This window comes from Xenia sp. Carnegie-2017, unplaced genomic scaffold, assembly GCF_021976095.1.
Source record: "Xenia sp. Carnegie-2017 unplaced genomic scaffold, XeniaSp_v1 HiC_scaffold_6, whole genome shotgun sequence".
NCBI lineage: Eukaryota > Metazoa > Cnidaria > Anthozoa > Malacalcyonacea > Xeniidae > Xenia > Xenia sp. Carnegie-2017.
The window spans coordinates 21,906,604-21,924,608 of NW_025813526.1; the positions used below are offsets into that span (position 1 = coordinate 21,906,604).

Genomic DNA, 18,005 nt, shown 5'->3' on the forward strand with positions numbered 1-18,005 from the left:
ATTGAGTCAATTCATTTGATTTTTTGTGTTTAGAGAACAATTCTACACTTGGGAAACCAAAAACCATAGAACTTGTTTAGAAACAAAACCAAATCCACTTTGCTCCCTCGATTACAATGAATTCCTAACATCATTCGCTGTGTCCATACGCTCAATGGCGATTTATCACAGGCAATAGCCGCAATACATGTAAAACTGTTAAATTCTCAGTCTCATTGCTAATTTGAAACTCAAACAGCAGAGCTTTTTATTTATTTTACAAAAATTTTCTGACAAAATGCGAAAGTCAAGTTGCAAAAAGCAACCTACAGAAAACACTAATAATGTGTGCGATGTCGTGGAGATTGCATATACAAATTTATCAAGACGTAAAACATTGCAGAAATTAAACTGGGTAATGTAAAAATTTTTTGGTTTCATCTTCTTATATAAGTCATTTTCAAAATAATTACCTCTTCCTTTCCATCTTCTGTTGTACTGCTTAATGCAGTTGAAACTGAAAGTAATGCAATGTAAGCATTAGATATAATGGTCAGTGATGAAAGTTAATTACGTTTTAAGATTGGGTAATAAAATATGAACCATACTCCGAATAAAAGACTCATGCTTAACTCAATATTTGAAAAAGAAATAAGGGAATTTATCTGAAAAGTAATATTTCGATATTGTTACAAATTCATCAACAGACTATATTTACAAGCCAACAGAAGCTCTACTTAGGTGTGGGTTAAATGATTTTATCGGAAGTGCGGGAATGTGTGTTGGATGGGAGGGATTAGTTGATTGAGGCAGTGAAAGCAAATAGCGACAGCTCTTGCTGGTTTAAGTCCATTATTAAGTTTTGTTTGTGTGATTTAATAAAGAGTGCTTCCGTTAGTAAGAGTTGGTTTCTGTTTAAGTAAGTAACGAGGAAAATATTTTATAGTTGTTAAGTACGAGTTAGGTAATGTTAGAATTAGGTTTTTCAAAAAGTGCGCAAGAATGCAAAATGCTTGCTTCTTCAGATTGTACGGATGTGCTGTGGTATATAAGCGTTATGTGGATGACACCTTTTCTTTGTTTCATAACGATAAAAATCGTGAACTTTTTCTTAATAAACTTTGCTCTTTTCACCCTGCAATAAATTACACCTCTGAACTAGAGTCAAACAATCAATTAGCTTTTTTAGATGTTCTTGTACACAAACGCAATGGTCAGTTATTAGCAAGCATTCATCGCAAAGCAACTTTCACTGGTTTGTACACACGCTTTGACTCCTTCTCTTCGCATAGAGAAAATATTTCTTTAGTGAGGTGTTTGACAAAGCGAACGAATAGATTGTCCTCAAGAGAGTTTATTGATAGTGATCTTATCACAATGAAGAATATTTTTGTGTTGAATGGATATCCGGAAAGGTTGCTAGACAAACTTTTCTTATCCCCTAACAATGAACGGAATAAACATTTCGTACAGGCCAAGTGCCTTTTTTTCCTTAAACTTCCCTGGATGGGTAAGGCCTCTAATCGAGAAGGAAACTAAAAATATAACTGAGAATTTGTTTTATGCATGCAATGTGGTCTTTATATTCTCAAAAAGAACTATTCTTCCACCCACTCCCAAAGAGTGTCTCCCTGCACAAATATCAAGGAATGTAGTCTAACAGTTTAAATGTGATGCTAGCTACGTAGGTGGGACTTGTAAAAGGTTGAGTGAAAGAATAAAACAGCATGTACCAGCTTCTGTCAGGAATAAAACTGTTCCTTTACGACAACTATCAAAACGTGGGTGTAAAAGTGAAAATCCGATTCTATGTGATTCAGCGATTGGAAAACATTTTTTAAGCAACACTCGCTGTGCCAATGCTTATTCTGATGAAAACTTTAGAATTATTAAAAAATTTCACTCGTTATTCCAGTTACGCGTCATGGAGTCGGTATTAATTAAATTGACTAATCCTGTCCTTTGCCGACAAAAGGATTACGTGTTTAATCGGTCTCTGTTTTAAGTGTCATCTCTAAAAATTGGGATGACATTGACCTTTTGTAACGTTATAAATATAGCATGGTTTGGAGGTTCTCATTTAGCAGACGTTGACACACCTGATGAGTCGTCTGCCGAAATGCATAGTGTCTCTTTCTAGCTGTAAATAACGGTTCCTTTGAATTGTTGGGTTAGTGTTCTGGTTAAAACATTTCTTTTTTGAACTATTACATTGTTATTATCACCATTCACCATGGTATTTTCTATTTTGAAATCCATCAAAAAGTGTTTTATGATCAAGTGTGCTGTTGTTGTGATATGTAATGTTCTTTGCTTTTTGGCTTTCTAAGAGATGCTGTACAATAGCGCTTGTTTCATGTTGTGTGGCATGTTCATGAAGTCGGGTTTTAAGGCATCCCTCAGTTTTACCAATGTACGATTTGTTACAACCGGGGAAGTAACTTGATATACGACATTGAAAAGAGACAGTGGTGACATTTTGTATTTTTCGAAAGTAAAACCAGCGACTTTTTTGTGTCAAAAATAATGGTTTGATGAGATATTTACAAAGTTTTTTAAGACAGTTATAAATAATTTTTGTGCCTTGTGAGCCTTAATAAGGTATCCAAAATTTGGATACGTTTCGGTCGATGTTTGGAGATTGAGAGAAATCATTGGATGAACTTGTTAGATTTTATTTGTGTTAAAGTTTGTTAATATTTGACTTGATCAGATGTCGTTAATTTGTTGTCGTCATCATAAACAATAGGTACGCAATTACGCATACGTGAATATTTTAAGCTGTGGTTTCATCAATCGTTTTCAAGCTATTTTCATAGGATATTGTAACAGGACTTGGCTGAAATCTCAGCACGACAAACAGGGCTGAAACTAAATTGAAATTGCTCCATTTAATCGTCCTCTTAAAATCATAAAAAACTTACATGATGGCTCTTTCCTCAATTGCGGAGACGGCTTATTTTCTTCAAACATGTTTTCTGTAATCAAGAAATAGACAAAAAACATAGTTTCTAGAGGGGTTGGAACCCACCCCTACATAGACATACCCACCCCAAATTGGTAACCCACCCCTACATTTGGGTCCAAAATTTCCTTACCCACCCCTACATACGAGCCGAAAAAAAAATTCGTTTTTTTCTAAGGGAAAGCTGATTTTAGACTTATTTATGGTCTCTCTATGCATACTATATACAACACTGACAAAGTCTATGTATTCACTGATGCAATTAATAACTGATGCAATCAATAGCTGATGCAATCAATGGCTGATGCAATCAATGGCTGATGCAATAACATGGTGTCAAATTAGGGAGATATTTTTGGTCCCTTATAGGGTAATATGAAGATAGATGATGCAATAACATGGGGGCAAAAATTGAGTGATGTTGAACTTTGAAGTTATTAACTTTTTTTATCATAGATGCATTTCATCTATTTTTTAATTTTTCTAATAGGGAAAATCTCGGAACCCACCCCTACATAGACATACCCACCCCTAGTTTATAACCCACCCTTAGAAATTCAAAATTTTTTCAACCCACCCCTAGAAGGCATTTTTGAAAATTCCAAGACCCCCCTAAATTTAGGGGGGGTAGAAACTGTGAAAAAGCAAGCCTAAATGTGTGTTTATTGATATCAAAATCAAACTTAACCATCGACAGTCCGTAGAAAACATAAATTTATCTTATTCACATGTAATTATTAAATCTCTTTTCAAATTTACTTAACTGAACGCAAACATGTGTTTATTAATTTAGTTACTTACTGAAATGTCCATAATAACGACCTTTCAGGCTTTGCCATGATCTTCCTTCCACAATCTAGATAAATTGAAATTAGACAAATGATATGAAAGAGCTAATCCCCGTTGCAAAAATATTCTTCAATGCATTACATTTTGTCTTGCCATGGTTTTCCAATATTCGTTGGAATATACTTCTTCTTTATTTGCTTGAATATAATTGAAAAAATTCTCATTGTCCTCATCTGTGTAGGGCCTTAAAAAAATAAATTAATTTTTGACACTATTTATGATCGTAACAATTTGCTTAAAAATTGAATATTAAAATAATCACTTAACACTAAATTGTCGAGTGAATAAATGATCATTCAAAATGAATAAGTAACGAAAACCATGGATGTATAGAAAAATATGCATTGACTGGGTTGATTTTTTATTCCATGAAATCGTAAAAGACTTTCCAAGGAATTAATACAACGTCCGTGTTGAATTTTCATTTCATGTAATCGCTCCCATAGCCCCGCCCCCGGGGCCAATTTCGTAGCGCGTCACTTTGTTAAGAAATTGTCTTTGCCGATTAAATCAACAAGTTTAGGTCAGTGAATTAAAGTAAGAAAATTTTAGCACAGCCATACAGAATTCAACTGCATAAATCACGATTATTTAAGTTTGTGCTTATTAATATAACTTGGATATTGCTGGGGCTGCTTGTACGAAAGCCGTTTACAATAAACGACGTTTAGCTATCATCCAACGAGTATATTCTTAATCCGACAGATAGTAAAACGATGGTTAAACCTGCGATGCATGCTGTTAAGCGTAGCGTTTAATTAACTGAGGCAAGTTGTATGAAATGCGTTTAACTCGTTAACCAACGTTTAAATCGACCTCCATGAAGTGCAAAAAAGCAAAGAAACTTTAGCCATTAGTTATGACTTGTTTCTTTGTTGTAAAATCAGTATTAAATCAGCGAAAGATAACAAATATTAATAATAAAAATAATGATAAAAATAATAATAATGATTAAAATAATAAAAATGATAAAAATAATAAAAAAAAAAATAATAATAATGATAATAATTTATATAATAATAATAGTAACAACCAGAGGGGACCATTGATCATAGGTTTTGATACTTTCTCTTAGAATTTAAAACTTGGTGTTTGTAAAATGCGTGTTTTAAAAGAATAAAAATAATAAAAAAAGAATGTTAATAATAATGATAACAATAAAGAAAAATCAAAATAATAAGAACAATAAGAATGTAATAATAAATAAAATTGTTATTTTTCCTCCAAGCCACTTATTATCACCATGCCAAAGAAGCTCGTCTATTTCTCCCTTCCCTACACAGGCATACAGTCTTTCCAAAATACACACCAAGCTTAACCGCCTCTGCAAAGCTGTCTTCGCTCACATAAGGATTATATTTGTTTTCCGTCCTTTTACACAAATTTCCTAATTTTTTCTCTTGAAGGATAATATTCCTAAGTTCCTGAAATCTGGTGTTGTTTATCTCTTTAAGTGTCGACGCTGCAACGCGTCGTATGTTGGTCAAACCACACGCCGTCTTTACATTAGAATCTCAGAGCAGCTGGGGATATCGCCCCTGACAGGAAAACAGCTTAATGCTCTGCAACATCCAGCATCTTATCACACATCAACATATCAGTTCATCACAGCTGCCTTTGACGACTTTACTATCATCTCATCTTCCCTCTCTACTCCTGATTAATGATCCATGAAAGCCTCCTGATCTCAAATATAATACATGGACTGAATGTCCAAAGCAGTTTGCTTTCCACTCGAACTTTTGTAAAACGTAGTGGATGTTTTACCAATTTGTCCTAATTTAATATGCTTTTTTAATACAAATTCACAGTTTTCGCGTTTTTATTCAATTAAAAAATTTCTGATCAAGGAAAAATTTTCATGAGATGTAAAGGAAAACAAATAGAGTGTTTTAACCCTAAAGCTCTGTTTTCTTGGCTTTGCAACTACGTAATTTGAAAATATTATGACGTTTGCGATAACAACCCGAAACAACATGTTGTTAAATATGTAAATTGTAGCAACCTTCCGCGAACGTCACTACAGATAATATATTGGTGGTACTATTAGGATTCTGTAATACTTCCACATTTTTTAAGACGCACAGAATCATATAATCGCCAGTTTGGTTTAAAAAAATGCAGGTCGACTTGCAATTGGCTAATGTCAATTTTCTGCCATTAAAAAAAAAGGCAAGAAGTCAAAATTTTTAAGATTACAGATTTTTGCCGGTCATTCTGTCCCTTTCATAAAAATTTTGCTGGAATCAAAAGTTTGTAGAACGGTTAAATACACAGAAACTGTGACTTTGTAATAGAAAATTCTAGTAAAGTGGGACCGAAGGTCATAAGCAAATAAGCCAACTTCAGAATTTAATTTTCGTACTAAATTTATACACGGGATGCCTTATCCAGTGTAATATATATATCAGTGAGTTCACTGAAATATAATGAGCAGGGAGCAGATGCGTAGCAACAGTGTCGGTCCAATGCTTTTCGCAACTTATATCGGGCTCTCAATATGTCGACAATACAATACCATGCAATATATTTTATGGAAAAAATGTTCCTAACTGCTTGGAAAATGACATCTGAGCATTTTCAAAAACGCATATTTGGAGCATTTGCTCATACACTCATTTTACAAAATTGGGGAAAAAAGTAGATATACCATATACGTCATATATTTATAAAGGTTCGCAAACTCTCACAAGTAAGTATTTTACTTAAAATTCTGAAGTTGAGGCGAAATTTTTTAGCTATGGCTCCATGAAGGTCCCTTTTTTTTCCATTCGACAATATGACGAACAATGCATTATTTTAAGCCGAAACACATTGGGGATTTATAGTACAGGTCTATACTGTCATTTCTTGAGAAAGAAATTTTCACTTGACTCTATTGTACCTTTCAAAGCAAGTTATGTTTTACTTGTCGTGTTTGGTGCGACATGTCAACATCGCACAACCGACATTTGTCTTGAAGTTGAAGTCATGGGACATGTAATGTTTATGGTATTTCACCTTGTTTATGCTACATTTCATTACGCAATGTAAATTTGAATGCATTAAAGGAATAACACGACAAATATCTTCTTCAAATTTTTGCCAAGTGGTCATTTTAATCAAATCGAGCATTAATATGTAAGAAATACCGAGTTTCGTTTAATGTGAACTTCTGTATGGTGATTTATAATGAAGGACAAAACCAAAAGAGCAAATAAGCAATGTTTCATGAATCCAATGACTTCTTTAAATGTGTCTTAATGTATTACATTGAATGACTGAAGCAAAATTGACAAAAGTTTTATGTTTCACATAAAATATGAGTATTTTACAGTTATGTACCTTACTTTTTCATATCATGGCAACATTAGGGTCTTGTGAGAAAAACTATTACACACCTACAAGGCCACAGTAATGAGTGTGGTTTGTCATTATGAATAATGAAACAGTATGAAATCCATTTGCCTCAAGTGTTTTGACTATTAAGGTCTTTGGATGTTTCTGCCATTTTTGGTGTATGTTAACAATTAAATCAGAAGTCCAAAAAGCACACATCAATATTTTTGACTTTTAGTTATTTCCTTCTCATAAAAATACTTGGAATAAATCAATACATAAGAAAACAGCTATCATTGCACTTAGGTGACAATTCGTTAACAATTTCACGAAGCGATATTTGTCGTGTTATTCCTTTGATGCATCCAAGTTTACATACCAAAAACTCCGCAATGTCTTCCCATTTCCAAAAAAAAAGCGGCTAGACTTGGGATGCAAAGGGTACAACGACTAAAATGCGAAAAACCTCATTTTCGTAATAGAAATTATAGTCCTTTTGCCCGCTTGAGTCGCCATCTTGGAATATTCAATTAGCTACGACAGGCAACGTATAAATTGTATACACGTCAGCAATCTCAGTTTGTTTTATCTATGATTTTATACATGGTGCGTTATCCACTGTAACATACATATCAGTGGTTTAAGCTTATAATGAAAGGGTATGATATAATGATAAAAATGCTGATTAAATTTACAGTCTGGACAAAAGTTTGTATACAAAGTGCATGATGACAGCTTTCATAAAGGCAAGTTTAGTTGATTTCTTGATATTATGCAAAGTTTCACTTTCTCAAAATGTGGTTGCTTGGTTTATATGATCATTTGACAATTATGGACAGTTAACTGGAATCTTTCCCATCTTTCGAAATAAATTAATTGATGGTCTAAACATGATGATACAAGGAGTTTCTATATGTGATGGATAATTGTAGTTTTTTTATTTACTTAGAGTTGACTGAAGCAGCCCTCAAAGAATAATTTGGTTGTATTTGTCCTATTTAAAGATATTGACACTTCATAATGACAATTTTGGTTTGTGTATGTGTTAGTTTCGACAGAAACAGCTGATTTGATGTCTTATTGTAAGCACTTTTGATATTGTCTTTATAATGTCTGCTCATTTAAATAGTGGTGTAGCATTGTTGTTAAAAAATAACATTTTCCTTTTTATTTCATGCTTGGCTCACAGACTGATTCTGTTGAATAAAGCTGCATCTTAATTTCTCTTTTCAAGATTTTTTGTAAGTTATTTGTACTTTTTGTCCGTTTACAAGAAAATCCAAAGGATAATAATTATTACTGTAGTGGACTAAATTCCCACATTTTGATGATGCATGGTTGTAAATATGTAGATCAAGCATGTTATTTTGAAAGGTTTGCAAATGTTTCAAGATTTATAAATGTTTTAATTTTAAATTCCATCAAGGATGGGATGATGAAATATTGCGACTCTTCAAAAATTGAATTCTCTTTTAATCTTTACCAGTACATGCATGTCAGAATATTTGTTGTTGTATTACTATGTTACAGTTTTATTATAAAGTTGATATCTAAAACTAAGACAGTAATTTTATTTTGACTTCTTAGAAACCTTTATAATTTTTGTTTCTAATTTAAAATTTGTAAATTAAACTTCAATAAAGTACTTATGTCTTACTTTACGTATGATTGAAAATCATGATTTTGTATGGCATGGGGCTTTGTATGCAATACCTGACCAAAAATTTTTGCTAGATATGCCACTGATAGTAGTATCATTAAAAAAATAAAGAAATATCATTAGCCGCACCCTCAGCATTGTCCATTGCTTGGTTAGTTGTTAGTAAGCCATGAAGAATTAACTACCCTTTTCTACATCAAAGCATGTAGCAATGTCAACTTCTTTTTGCTTATAATGTACTTAAACTTCGCAATTAGACACAACATTATAATTGCATGCCATATATTGAAAAGTATAATGTATCTTTTACCAGAAATTAGTGATTGAATCCTTAACTACAGTGTCAATTGCACATTTGAGGTTTTATAAAAAGTATGGGCATTGTAGGAAGTACTAAGTTTTTGTGTCAAAAATACTTCTGTAATATATCTGCACCTATTTATAAATGCTTTATCCATTACAGTAATATGTTTCATGATTCATAAAAGCCAATAAAATCATGAATTTGGGTGGCATACGCACCAAAATTACCAAGTTTCCACTTAACAGAAAGTTTAGCAAATGATATTTTCATCAGAATTGCATTAAATGTAGCATTAATATTAATTGAATTATTTAAAATATTTATAATGACGATTTGACTACATATGTTGTCGACCTGAAGAGTTATAAGGGAATGAAACGAAGCAAAAGGCGAAAAACCTATTATCTGTATTTTATCACTAACAGTAAATGAGTAACAATAATTTTGCCAGGTTCCGCAATGACACTTTCTACGCAATATGACGGCTTATCAGCAATCGCACATTTAGTCCTTCTGTATCTATGGACGTGGTTTCAATAATAACTGAATGCTTACCGTCTTTTAATTGGGACTTTTTCGGCCATTTTACTATAAAAGATTTGAGTTTTATGTCAGATTTCTACATTGATTGGAACAACAAATGTGCTACGCATGTATGCCATTAATCTACAAACTTACTGTCAAAATTGTAGTAGTGAAACTGAACGAAATTATCGGTTATCCTCCAAAGGCTGTTTCAAATAATGTAGATCAACATGTGCCCATGCTCTATATTTAACTTGCTATTAATTATTAATTTTCATCATATTTACATATTACACCCAGGGGTTGTCAATAATTGATTGCAATTAAATTGGTCTGCCCAATCAATTAATTGAAATTGGGAGTTTTGCCCAATTAATTAATTTTAATTGATGCTTTGTCCAATCAATTAATTGGTTAGAACTAATTGCAATTAATTGAAACTCGATTAATTTTTGACAACCCTTGTATACTTTGTCTACATATCTTTTTAGTACTAGAACGCACACTAACGCTAATATCGTATAGAAATAGGTAGGTCTATTGTACAGGCAATAGCAAAAGTTATAGCAACAGTAAATATATTTAACTTTTTTCTCTATGTCATAGGCCACACATTTAGGTTCCATAAGTTTTCAAATTCCCATTATGAATGAAAAAGCGAAGAAGAAAATAAAAAATGTAATGTCAACATGGCATAATTCGAGTTTTTCGGCCCACAGTGTAGGCCCACAAAAAAACAAATTTAGAAATCTAACAAGAATACAAATACAATCACATAAATTATGTGATTGTCAAAAAGGCAAAAAGGGTTGCAACCAAGTGTTCATCACATGCTAACAGAAGCCTCCGCAACAGACTGTGCATCGGGCCACCAGCTTTTGTTAAGTTTTAGAAAGAGTTGCATCTCTAAATTCATGGGCAGCAGTTTTTGTAGATTGACCTTTGATGGAGCTGCTGTGACAAGACAAAAGTAGTTTCAATGTAAAAAAAAAAGAAAAAAGCAGTCAATGCCCAATCAATTACTAGAAATTGGGAGTTTTGCCCAATCAATTAATTTTAATTGATGCTTTGTCCAATCAATTAATTGCAATAATTGCAATTAATTGAAACTCAATTAATTTTTGACAACCCTTGATTACACCAGAGCTATGGGGCTCTGGAGTTTTTCAACAAACTCCCTTGCTAAAATCCTATATATACTTTAACACCGACGAACGAAAACATGCTGCAAACGATTTCGATAAGATTATATAAACTGATGAAGAACTCGGTGTTTGGTAAAACAATGGAGAATTTGGATAAAACGTGTCAACGTGAAGCTTGTGAACGACAAAGCTAAGTTATCTAAATGAATAGCATCCTCATCCTTTGACTCCTTTTATTTTTATTTGCAATGAAGAGATGAAGACAATAACTGGCTTTTATGCGGTGGAGTTGTACAAAAGCCCATGAGTTAGATGTGAAGAACACAGGGCATGTTCATGCACGTTCCCATCATGTTCAAAGCTATGCCGCCAAAATTAACTTTGTTTTAAAAAGATGATAGTTAACTTTACCTACCTTTTAAATGCAGTCGAATTTTCTAAATTTTTCTAAATTTAGAAAATTTAGTCGAATTTTTCTAAATTTGTTTATTTGTTTTTTTGTCGTTTGTTCCTCCATATGATAGTTAACTTTACCTACCTTTTAAATGCAGTTAACGCTAATTACTTTTCTATACAACCGACTTAACCACGTGGTTAAATTTAACTACATTTTAACAGCAAAAACAGTAGTTAAAAATTAGTTAAGAGTTTTATACAACCGGACCATGATAATTAAGACGACCACGTTATCCTTTGGGAGTTAAGCCTAAATTGAGATTTTATGCATAAAGGTAGTCAACGATTCCTTTCTGTCTTCAAGTTGTAAATAAAGCTCCAATATACAAAAGCAATTGTTCATGTTCCATTGTATTTTAATCTTTCGTTATGCTCCATGTGATTATTTACTTTGACTTATTCTTGAATAATTAAAATCATTATTGTATATAAAGCATCGATTAATCAAAATTCGTTTCATTTCACGATAATTCTCCTTGTGTACTTTAGTTCCTGCTCAGTTCTTCTATTTCTCCTCGCAGAGCACTATTCTCTTTATGTCGTTTGTTCCTTTGGCATTTAGTTTTCTTGTTGGGATAACATATGTCTTATATATGTTTCAGTTTGATTGTTAGTATCTCTGGAACGTCTTCTCATGTTGTATTGCTATTTCGCTTCATTATTCTTATTTTGTTGTCTTGCTTCGTAGACTTTGAGTTATCTTTGTGCTGGGATTTATGTATCATTTTTATCTATTTACAATTGGGTAATTCAAAAGGTTTTATAAGCCTTGTTTCGTCGGTAATATGTATTCTTGTATGTTTTGTTTGGTTGCTTTGCGTTCAGCTTGATTTTAGTGAGAATATGTCTTGAATCTTTATATTCAGTCATTAGCTTCATGGTAAGTAAAATCGCCATGCAAACGTTTGTTTTGTAGGCCAATTTGGGTTTCGTTATTGTCGGTTATTTTGGTTATATAAGTTCTTATATTCAGAGCGGTATATATCTATCCTTGACTTTTCTGTAACACTATTGCTTCATTTGTGGGTTGTTGAGACAAACTTTGATTTCCGATCTGATCTTCAGTTTGCAAATTATTTTCAAACCTTGTTCGCCTGTATTTTACAGTATTAAGGAGTTTTAGCAGAGCCTACGAGTACGACTACGAGTACGATTTACGTCCTTTTGGCGCGAAAACATTGTTGCGACAACAAAAACACGTAGCCGTCATCAATCTGAGTACGATGTTTTGTAAAAAATTCGTAGTCGCGACTACGATGTCTTTTTAAGCAAAGAAAGTAGGTATATTTCTTCATTCTGTAAGAAATTAGTTTACAGTACTATTTTCGAGCATCCAGGCTTTAATTTAGAACTCTTTTTGAGCGCAGATGTATGTTAAAAAGGAAAATATGACCTGCAAAACTTTCATGTATTTCGTACGCAAAGTGAAAGGTACACAAACAATAAAATAGTGCAAATATATCGTACATAAAACTTAAAATAGTGAAGATTTTTCAGTCTAAAGAGTCCTATATTCTCGCAAAACCAGTATTATCGATTCTTTGATATCATTATTGTCAAATAGAGCCGTAGCTGCTTCGCAAACGTCGGTGTTTTAGACAATAAAAAGGCTCGTTCTGTTGTTTACAACTAAAGCAAAATTTTGACGAAGCGACAACGACAACAAACTTCCTCGTGCCATTCCCTTACACGGTCAAATTTCGTACTCGTAGTCGTAGTCGTACTCTTGCTAAAACTCCCTATTTTCTTGCAAGACAGTACAATATTAGTGTGTATATTTATAATTAACATAGTCCACTTATTCTTATGTAATTTGGAATGAAATAAAAGATTAAATCAAGTAAATCTTTGTTATATAATTGCGCAAATTTTAGTGCACAAAGAAAATTTGCCTTAAATAAAAGAGGCACTTCTACTGTCAAACTGTTGACGTTATGTTGAGACATAAAAATGTCACAGCTAAGGTGCTTATATTTGACGTTAGTTTTAGATTTCGTGTAAAATAATATCATTTGATCGCTTGGCCAAAGTGCGTGAAAATGTTCATTGTTTAGGTTATTTTAACGTGAAAATTTTATTTGTAATGTATCTAACAAAAATGAAACATAAAATGCACAAGACATAACTGTAATTTTTATAGTCTATTAAGGCGAAGGTAAAATATGTTCCAAATTTAATAAAGTCAGTTTGTTATTTACACATTTGTACACTTTGCCATGCCTTATCTTCGTATCCTTTTTTACTCCCACTGCACATTGTTTGTCTCATATTCAAGAATTATGACTATTCACATACTGCTGCCTAGAGGTTAGGCTCTATTAAACTGCTCGACGGCTTTCCAGGGTGCACTTAAAACAAAGTCGTTTTCTTAGTAAGACATTGTCTTGACCATTTTACAAAGATTATTACCATTCACTCGTTAGCTTTGTGGTGAGTACAATCGCAGTATAAACATTTTTACTAAGAATACAACACATTTGCTAAACTGTCTCTTAGTTTATTCTCTCTTTTATGAGCTGCAAATGGTCATGTTCGATTCACCGCGTTGCTCTTACGCAAAAGCTCACTGCTGGTTTAACAAAGATCCACTGATTCTCCTGCCTAGCCATGGCACTTTCAAAGCCATGTAAAAATCATGCACTGCGTAAACCCATTTATGCCATCTACATTGCCCAGACTCTCCAGTGATCGTAGAATGTTAGTAAATAGATCACTAAAATTATTAATCTTACTGGTATAGCTTGGTTTTCCACTGGAAGTTCCAGTAATTTCTCCGTGCGTGTTTTTTCTATAATTATTGCATTTTTTTTGGTAATTGTGATAGCGGTTCCTTCCGTCATGATCCTCCTTCGACAATCTAAAAAAATAGATCAGGCAAATAATATCAAAGAGCTAATCCCCGTAAAAGAAATAAGCTCCAATGCATTACATTTTCCTTCTCCAAGTTTTGCCAAAACGTGTTGGTGTAGACGTTTCTTTGATGTTCGCTAACTTAATTGAGAAGTCTCTGGTCTACTTTCGCTGTGTAAAACCTTAAAAAATTAAATTGATTTTTGACACCATTTATGATCGTAACAATTTCCTTAATAATTCAATGTTTAAATAACTACTTAACACCAAACAGTCGAGTAAACAAATGATCGTACATAATGTATAAGTAACGAAAACCAAAGATGTAATAAAAAATTATGCAATGATTAGGTCGATTTTTCCTTACATGTAATCGCAAAAGTCTGTTCACAAAGAAATAATACAACGCTCCTGGCGAATTTTCATCACTGCAAACCATTAAATGTAGATATGATCTTCGCACTTTGTTGGACAATTTAAGCAATTGTCTCATGAACCTGAAAAATTCAGGTGACTCAACGGGTAATTTCAAACACCGCACTGCATAAAACATTCTTTCGTACTACAAACCATGTTGAATTTCACTATGGGCTGCTGTTTGTTAATGTAATCGCCCCCTTATCCCTCCCACCAGGGTCAATTTTGTGGCGCCGACATTTTGGTAAGAAATTTCTATGCCAATTTAAGCGACAAATCTTAGGACAATGAATTAAAGAACTAAGACATTTTAGCGTAGCTATAGAGCGAGTCAACTGCATAAATCACGATTATTGAAGTTTGTGGTTATTAATATAACTTGGATACCCTTACGAAAAGTATCAATAGGAATTCCTATTAAAACTTTCTACAGGATCTTATTGGAAATTAGCCCATGAGCCTATAGCAATAATCTACAGGATGCTGTAAGAACCTATAGGAATTCACATAAGAATTCCAATAAAAATTCTTATAAGAATTCTTACAAAGGAATCCTATTGGAATTCCTACAAGTTTTCCTATACAAATTATCGCTATAAGAATTCGTACCAGATCTCCAACTTCCTATTAAAACTTCCTATAGAATCCTTTTGGAAATTGGCCGATGAGCCTATAGGAACAACTTATAGCATGCTGTAGGAACCTATAGGAATTCATATAAGAATTCTTACAAGGATTGGTATATGTCTTGAAACATGATGCAATTCATCTCAAATTTACTTGTAACTACATCAAATATTCTATTAAATGTTGTAGTTTTCTGGAGGACCTGTATTAATTTCCAATTTGCTAAAGCCATCCCACAAAAAATCCTCAAGGCTGACCGTATTAACAAACTGTATTATACATCTTAAAATGATAGAATAAAGGTTAAAAGCTTTACTTACCACACAGTGCAGCAACTTTTGAAGCATCCAATGAAGGCTTTGGTGTTTTATCTTTGTGAGCATTGGACGTTTTTCCTGTTAAAGAATGTGTTGCCAACTCATCTCTGGACCAAATCATGTCCATTAACGCATACGTGTAGTTCTTTGGATTTCCTTGTAAAGTCAAAAGATCCCTCTGCGAATGCAAAATCGTAATACCAGGAGCCAGTGCTACCTAATAAAAAATTTAGAAGGCTTAAATTTGAAATGCATAGTGTTGAAAAAAGTTATATTACACTTCAATTACGATTGCTATAAAGTGTTTTACTAAAACACGAAACAATTGACACTCCGTATAAAGTAAAGAATATTTATTCTAAACGTTTTGACAAGTGTTACATGTTACATGCTATCATCATCAGTAGAAAATGCGGAAATTTCGAAGATTACAAATTTAAAAAAATTAAATAGAAATGAATAACGTTTGGATTAAATATTGTTTATTTTATAAGGAGTGTCATTTCTTTTTCCATTTAAATTTAATGCCTTTACCATTTGCTATAGCTATGATTTTTTATTCACATGCACGAGTTAGGTTCTAGGTTCCGTTAAAAGAGAAAATTTAGGAAGAACAAGATATTGTCTACAACGTACTACGACTCTATAATTCATCAGTTTTCAAAATGATAACATGGTTTCCTGAAACATATCAGGTCGAATTTTAAACTGCAATGCCGCTAGCAAAAAGAAATTGAAAGACAGCAACCAAGTTGTTCGCCTAGTTGGCTTCTCCACCTGTTGGTCCAAAATAAATTTGTGAGATCCAGTAGAAGTTAAGAAGCATCTTCTGGATTGTTTTTGAATGCCTATCTTAAACAAAAGGCAACTTAATTGTGCTGTTAGTTGGCGTCTCTGACTACGCACAAAAATACCGATATGTTGATTGCTATACGGGTGTAGCTACCAAAAAAACTGAACAGTTAGGAAATTGTCGCTTAAGTAATCATCCGCAAGATCAAAAAAAGCCTTGGTACAATAGATATTTGCACTTTCAATGGTTGATCTGATAGTAGAACTCTCGCAAATAATAACCATTTCTAGAATAAGAGTTGTGTTCCCGCACTGTCATTTTAAAGGAGTTATTTTGACTCCAAAGAGGTGATTAAAATAACTCCTTTTAATGGAGTGAAAAATTTAGAGTTGTTTCAACCCCAAGATTGGAGTTAAATTAACTCTAATATATGATTGGATTCTGATTTTACTCCACTTGGAGTAATTTTAACTCGGCCAAAAGTGTTAAAATAACTCGTAAATCAGATGTTGTTTTAAATCATCAGATTAAATAATCAGATGTCGTAAATCAGATGTTGTTTTAGCTGTTGTTTTAGATGTTGTTTTAGATGTTTTAGCTGTTGTTTTAGATGTTGTTTTAGATGTTGTTTTAAATAATCAGATGTCGTAAATCAGATGTTGTTTTAGCTAACTTCGAATTTAAGTAAAGTTTAGAAAAATTTGGCAAAAGCGTACGCTAACGCAAGGCTTCCAATTTGCTGAATATTTTGTGTTTTTTCCTTTTAAATGCCATTTTTTAACACTTAAGTAAATATTCACGTTTTTTTTTTTGATTTAAGATCGCATTTATTCAAAATTGAAGAATTATAAAAAATGAAATTTAAAAAGGGAAAATTCAAAATAACTTGCAATTTGAGTAGGTAAGCTTTCTCGATGCATACCCTAAAATTCCCAAAATTTTGTTAGCTTGTACCAATACTCTCATACTTTAACCCCATGTGTTGCAATTGCTTCTCCGCTTTGTTGTATACGTGTACAAGCTACTTCAACAGTGCTTCTAGGTAACACAATTTTTATTCTAAAAAGTCTATTATTCACCAAAACTTTACCTTCAGATATAAAGTCTTATTTACTATCTTAACCAAGTGTTTTTGCAAATTTTGGTCACTCACAACTTTAGCAGCGTTTTCATAACTGTTCCGTTTTTTATACACCCTGTAGCTATATTCATATTCTTAAATTTCCAATACTGCATATAATGATATTAGCTTGACATTATAGATATACACCTTTTTTTTACGGAACTGTGCTGAGGCATTGCGCATATAGACGACTTTATTTTAACTAAGAAGGCACTATTCTTACCATCTCTTCCACAACGTTGCCAGTATTATCATTTTCCTCAATCGTAGGTGCATCGCAAGAGCTTTTAAGGCATAAAGGGGACAGGTGTTTTGGTAAATCAGTGTTGACATGTGGCGAGACTGAATGAGTACTGCTTGACTGAAGTCCATTAGTTAAAGTTTCCAGGCTTTTGACAATAATGGGTGATTCTGAAAATGAAAGAACATACATTTCAATTGTTGAAAACATTGCTAGTTCTTGTTACTAATCCAACATTTACCTTTCACAGAATTCATCAACGTAGCTAAATTTGTCGTCTGTATCTTTAAGTTTCTACATTCTTCGGAAAGTTCTTTTAAACGATTTTCGATTTTTTTAGCTGTATAAAGGATGTACTGTCCTGTAAACAAAGCATTGCAGAAACAATAATTTAGGGCATTTATAATACCAATACCCTTTCACCAGGCAAATCTCG

General features: G+C 32.9%; 1 protein-coding gene across 3 annotated transcripts; it reads right to left on the reverse strand.

Annotated features, from left to right (window-relative positions):
• Window positions 1-13,357: 13,357 nt before the first annotated feature.
• LOC124457608 lies at window positions 13,358-17,924 on the reverse strand. 3 transcript variants are annotated; one of them, XR_006952683.1, is made up of 6 exons: window positions 17,811-17,924; window positions 17,552-17,739; window positions 15,416-15,629; window positions 14,131-14,233; window positions 13,934-14,058; window positions 13,530-13,549 (listed from the first exon to the last, which is right to left on the reverse strand). XR_006952683.1 is itself a non-coding variant. In XM_047007830.1 (4 exons), exons 1-4 carry the CDS (start codon window positions 17,824-17,826, stop codon window positions 14,214-14,216), a joined length of 438 nt encoding a protein of 145 aa, XP_046863786.1. In that variant the 5' UTR covers window positions 17,827-17,924; the 3' UTR covers window positions 13,358-14,213. The 3 variants fall into 3 exon arrangements, 1 of the variants encoding a protein (XP_046863786.1); XR_006952682.1 differs by having other exon boundaries at window positions 13,358-14,058; XM_047007830.1 differs by having other exon boundaries at window positions 13,358-14,233.
• Window positions 17,925-18,005: the final 81 nt, after the last annotated feature.

Bases quoted from the DNA above. Each gene is read 5' to 3' on its own strand.
- LOC124457608 (XM_047007830.1), bottom strand. The intron at 15,630-17,551 runs GTAAGAATAGTG...ATTTTTTATTAG, and splicing joins GCAACGTTGTGGAAGAGATG to GTAGCACTGGCTCCTGGTAT. The intron at 14,234-15,415 runs GTAAGTAAAGCT...TAATTTTTTAAG, and splicing joins AAAAGTTGCTGCACTGTGTG to GTTTTACACAGCGAAAGTAG.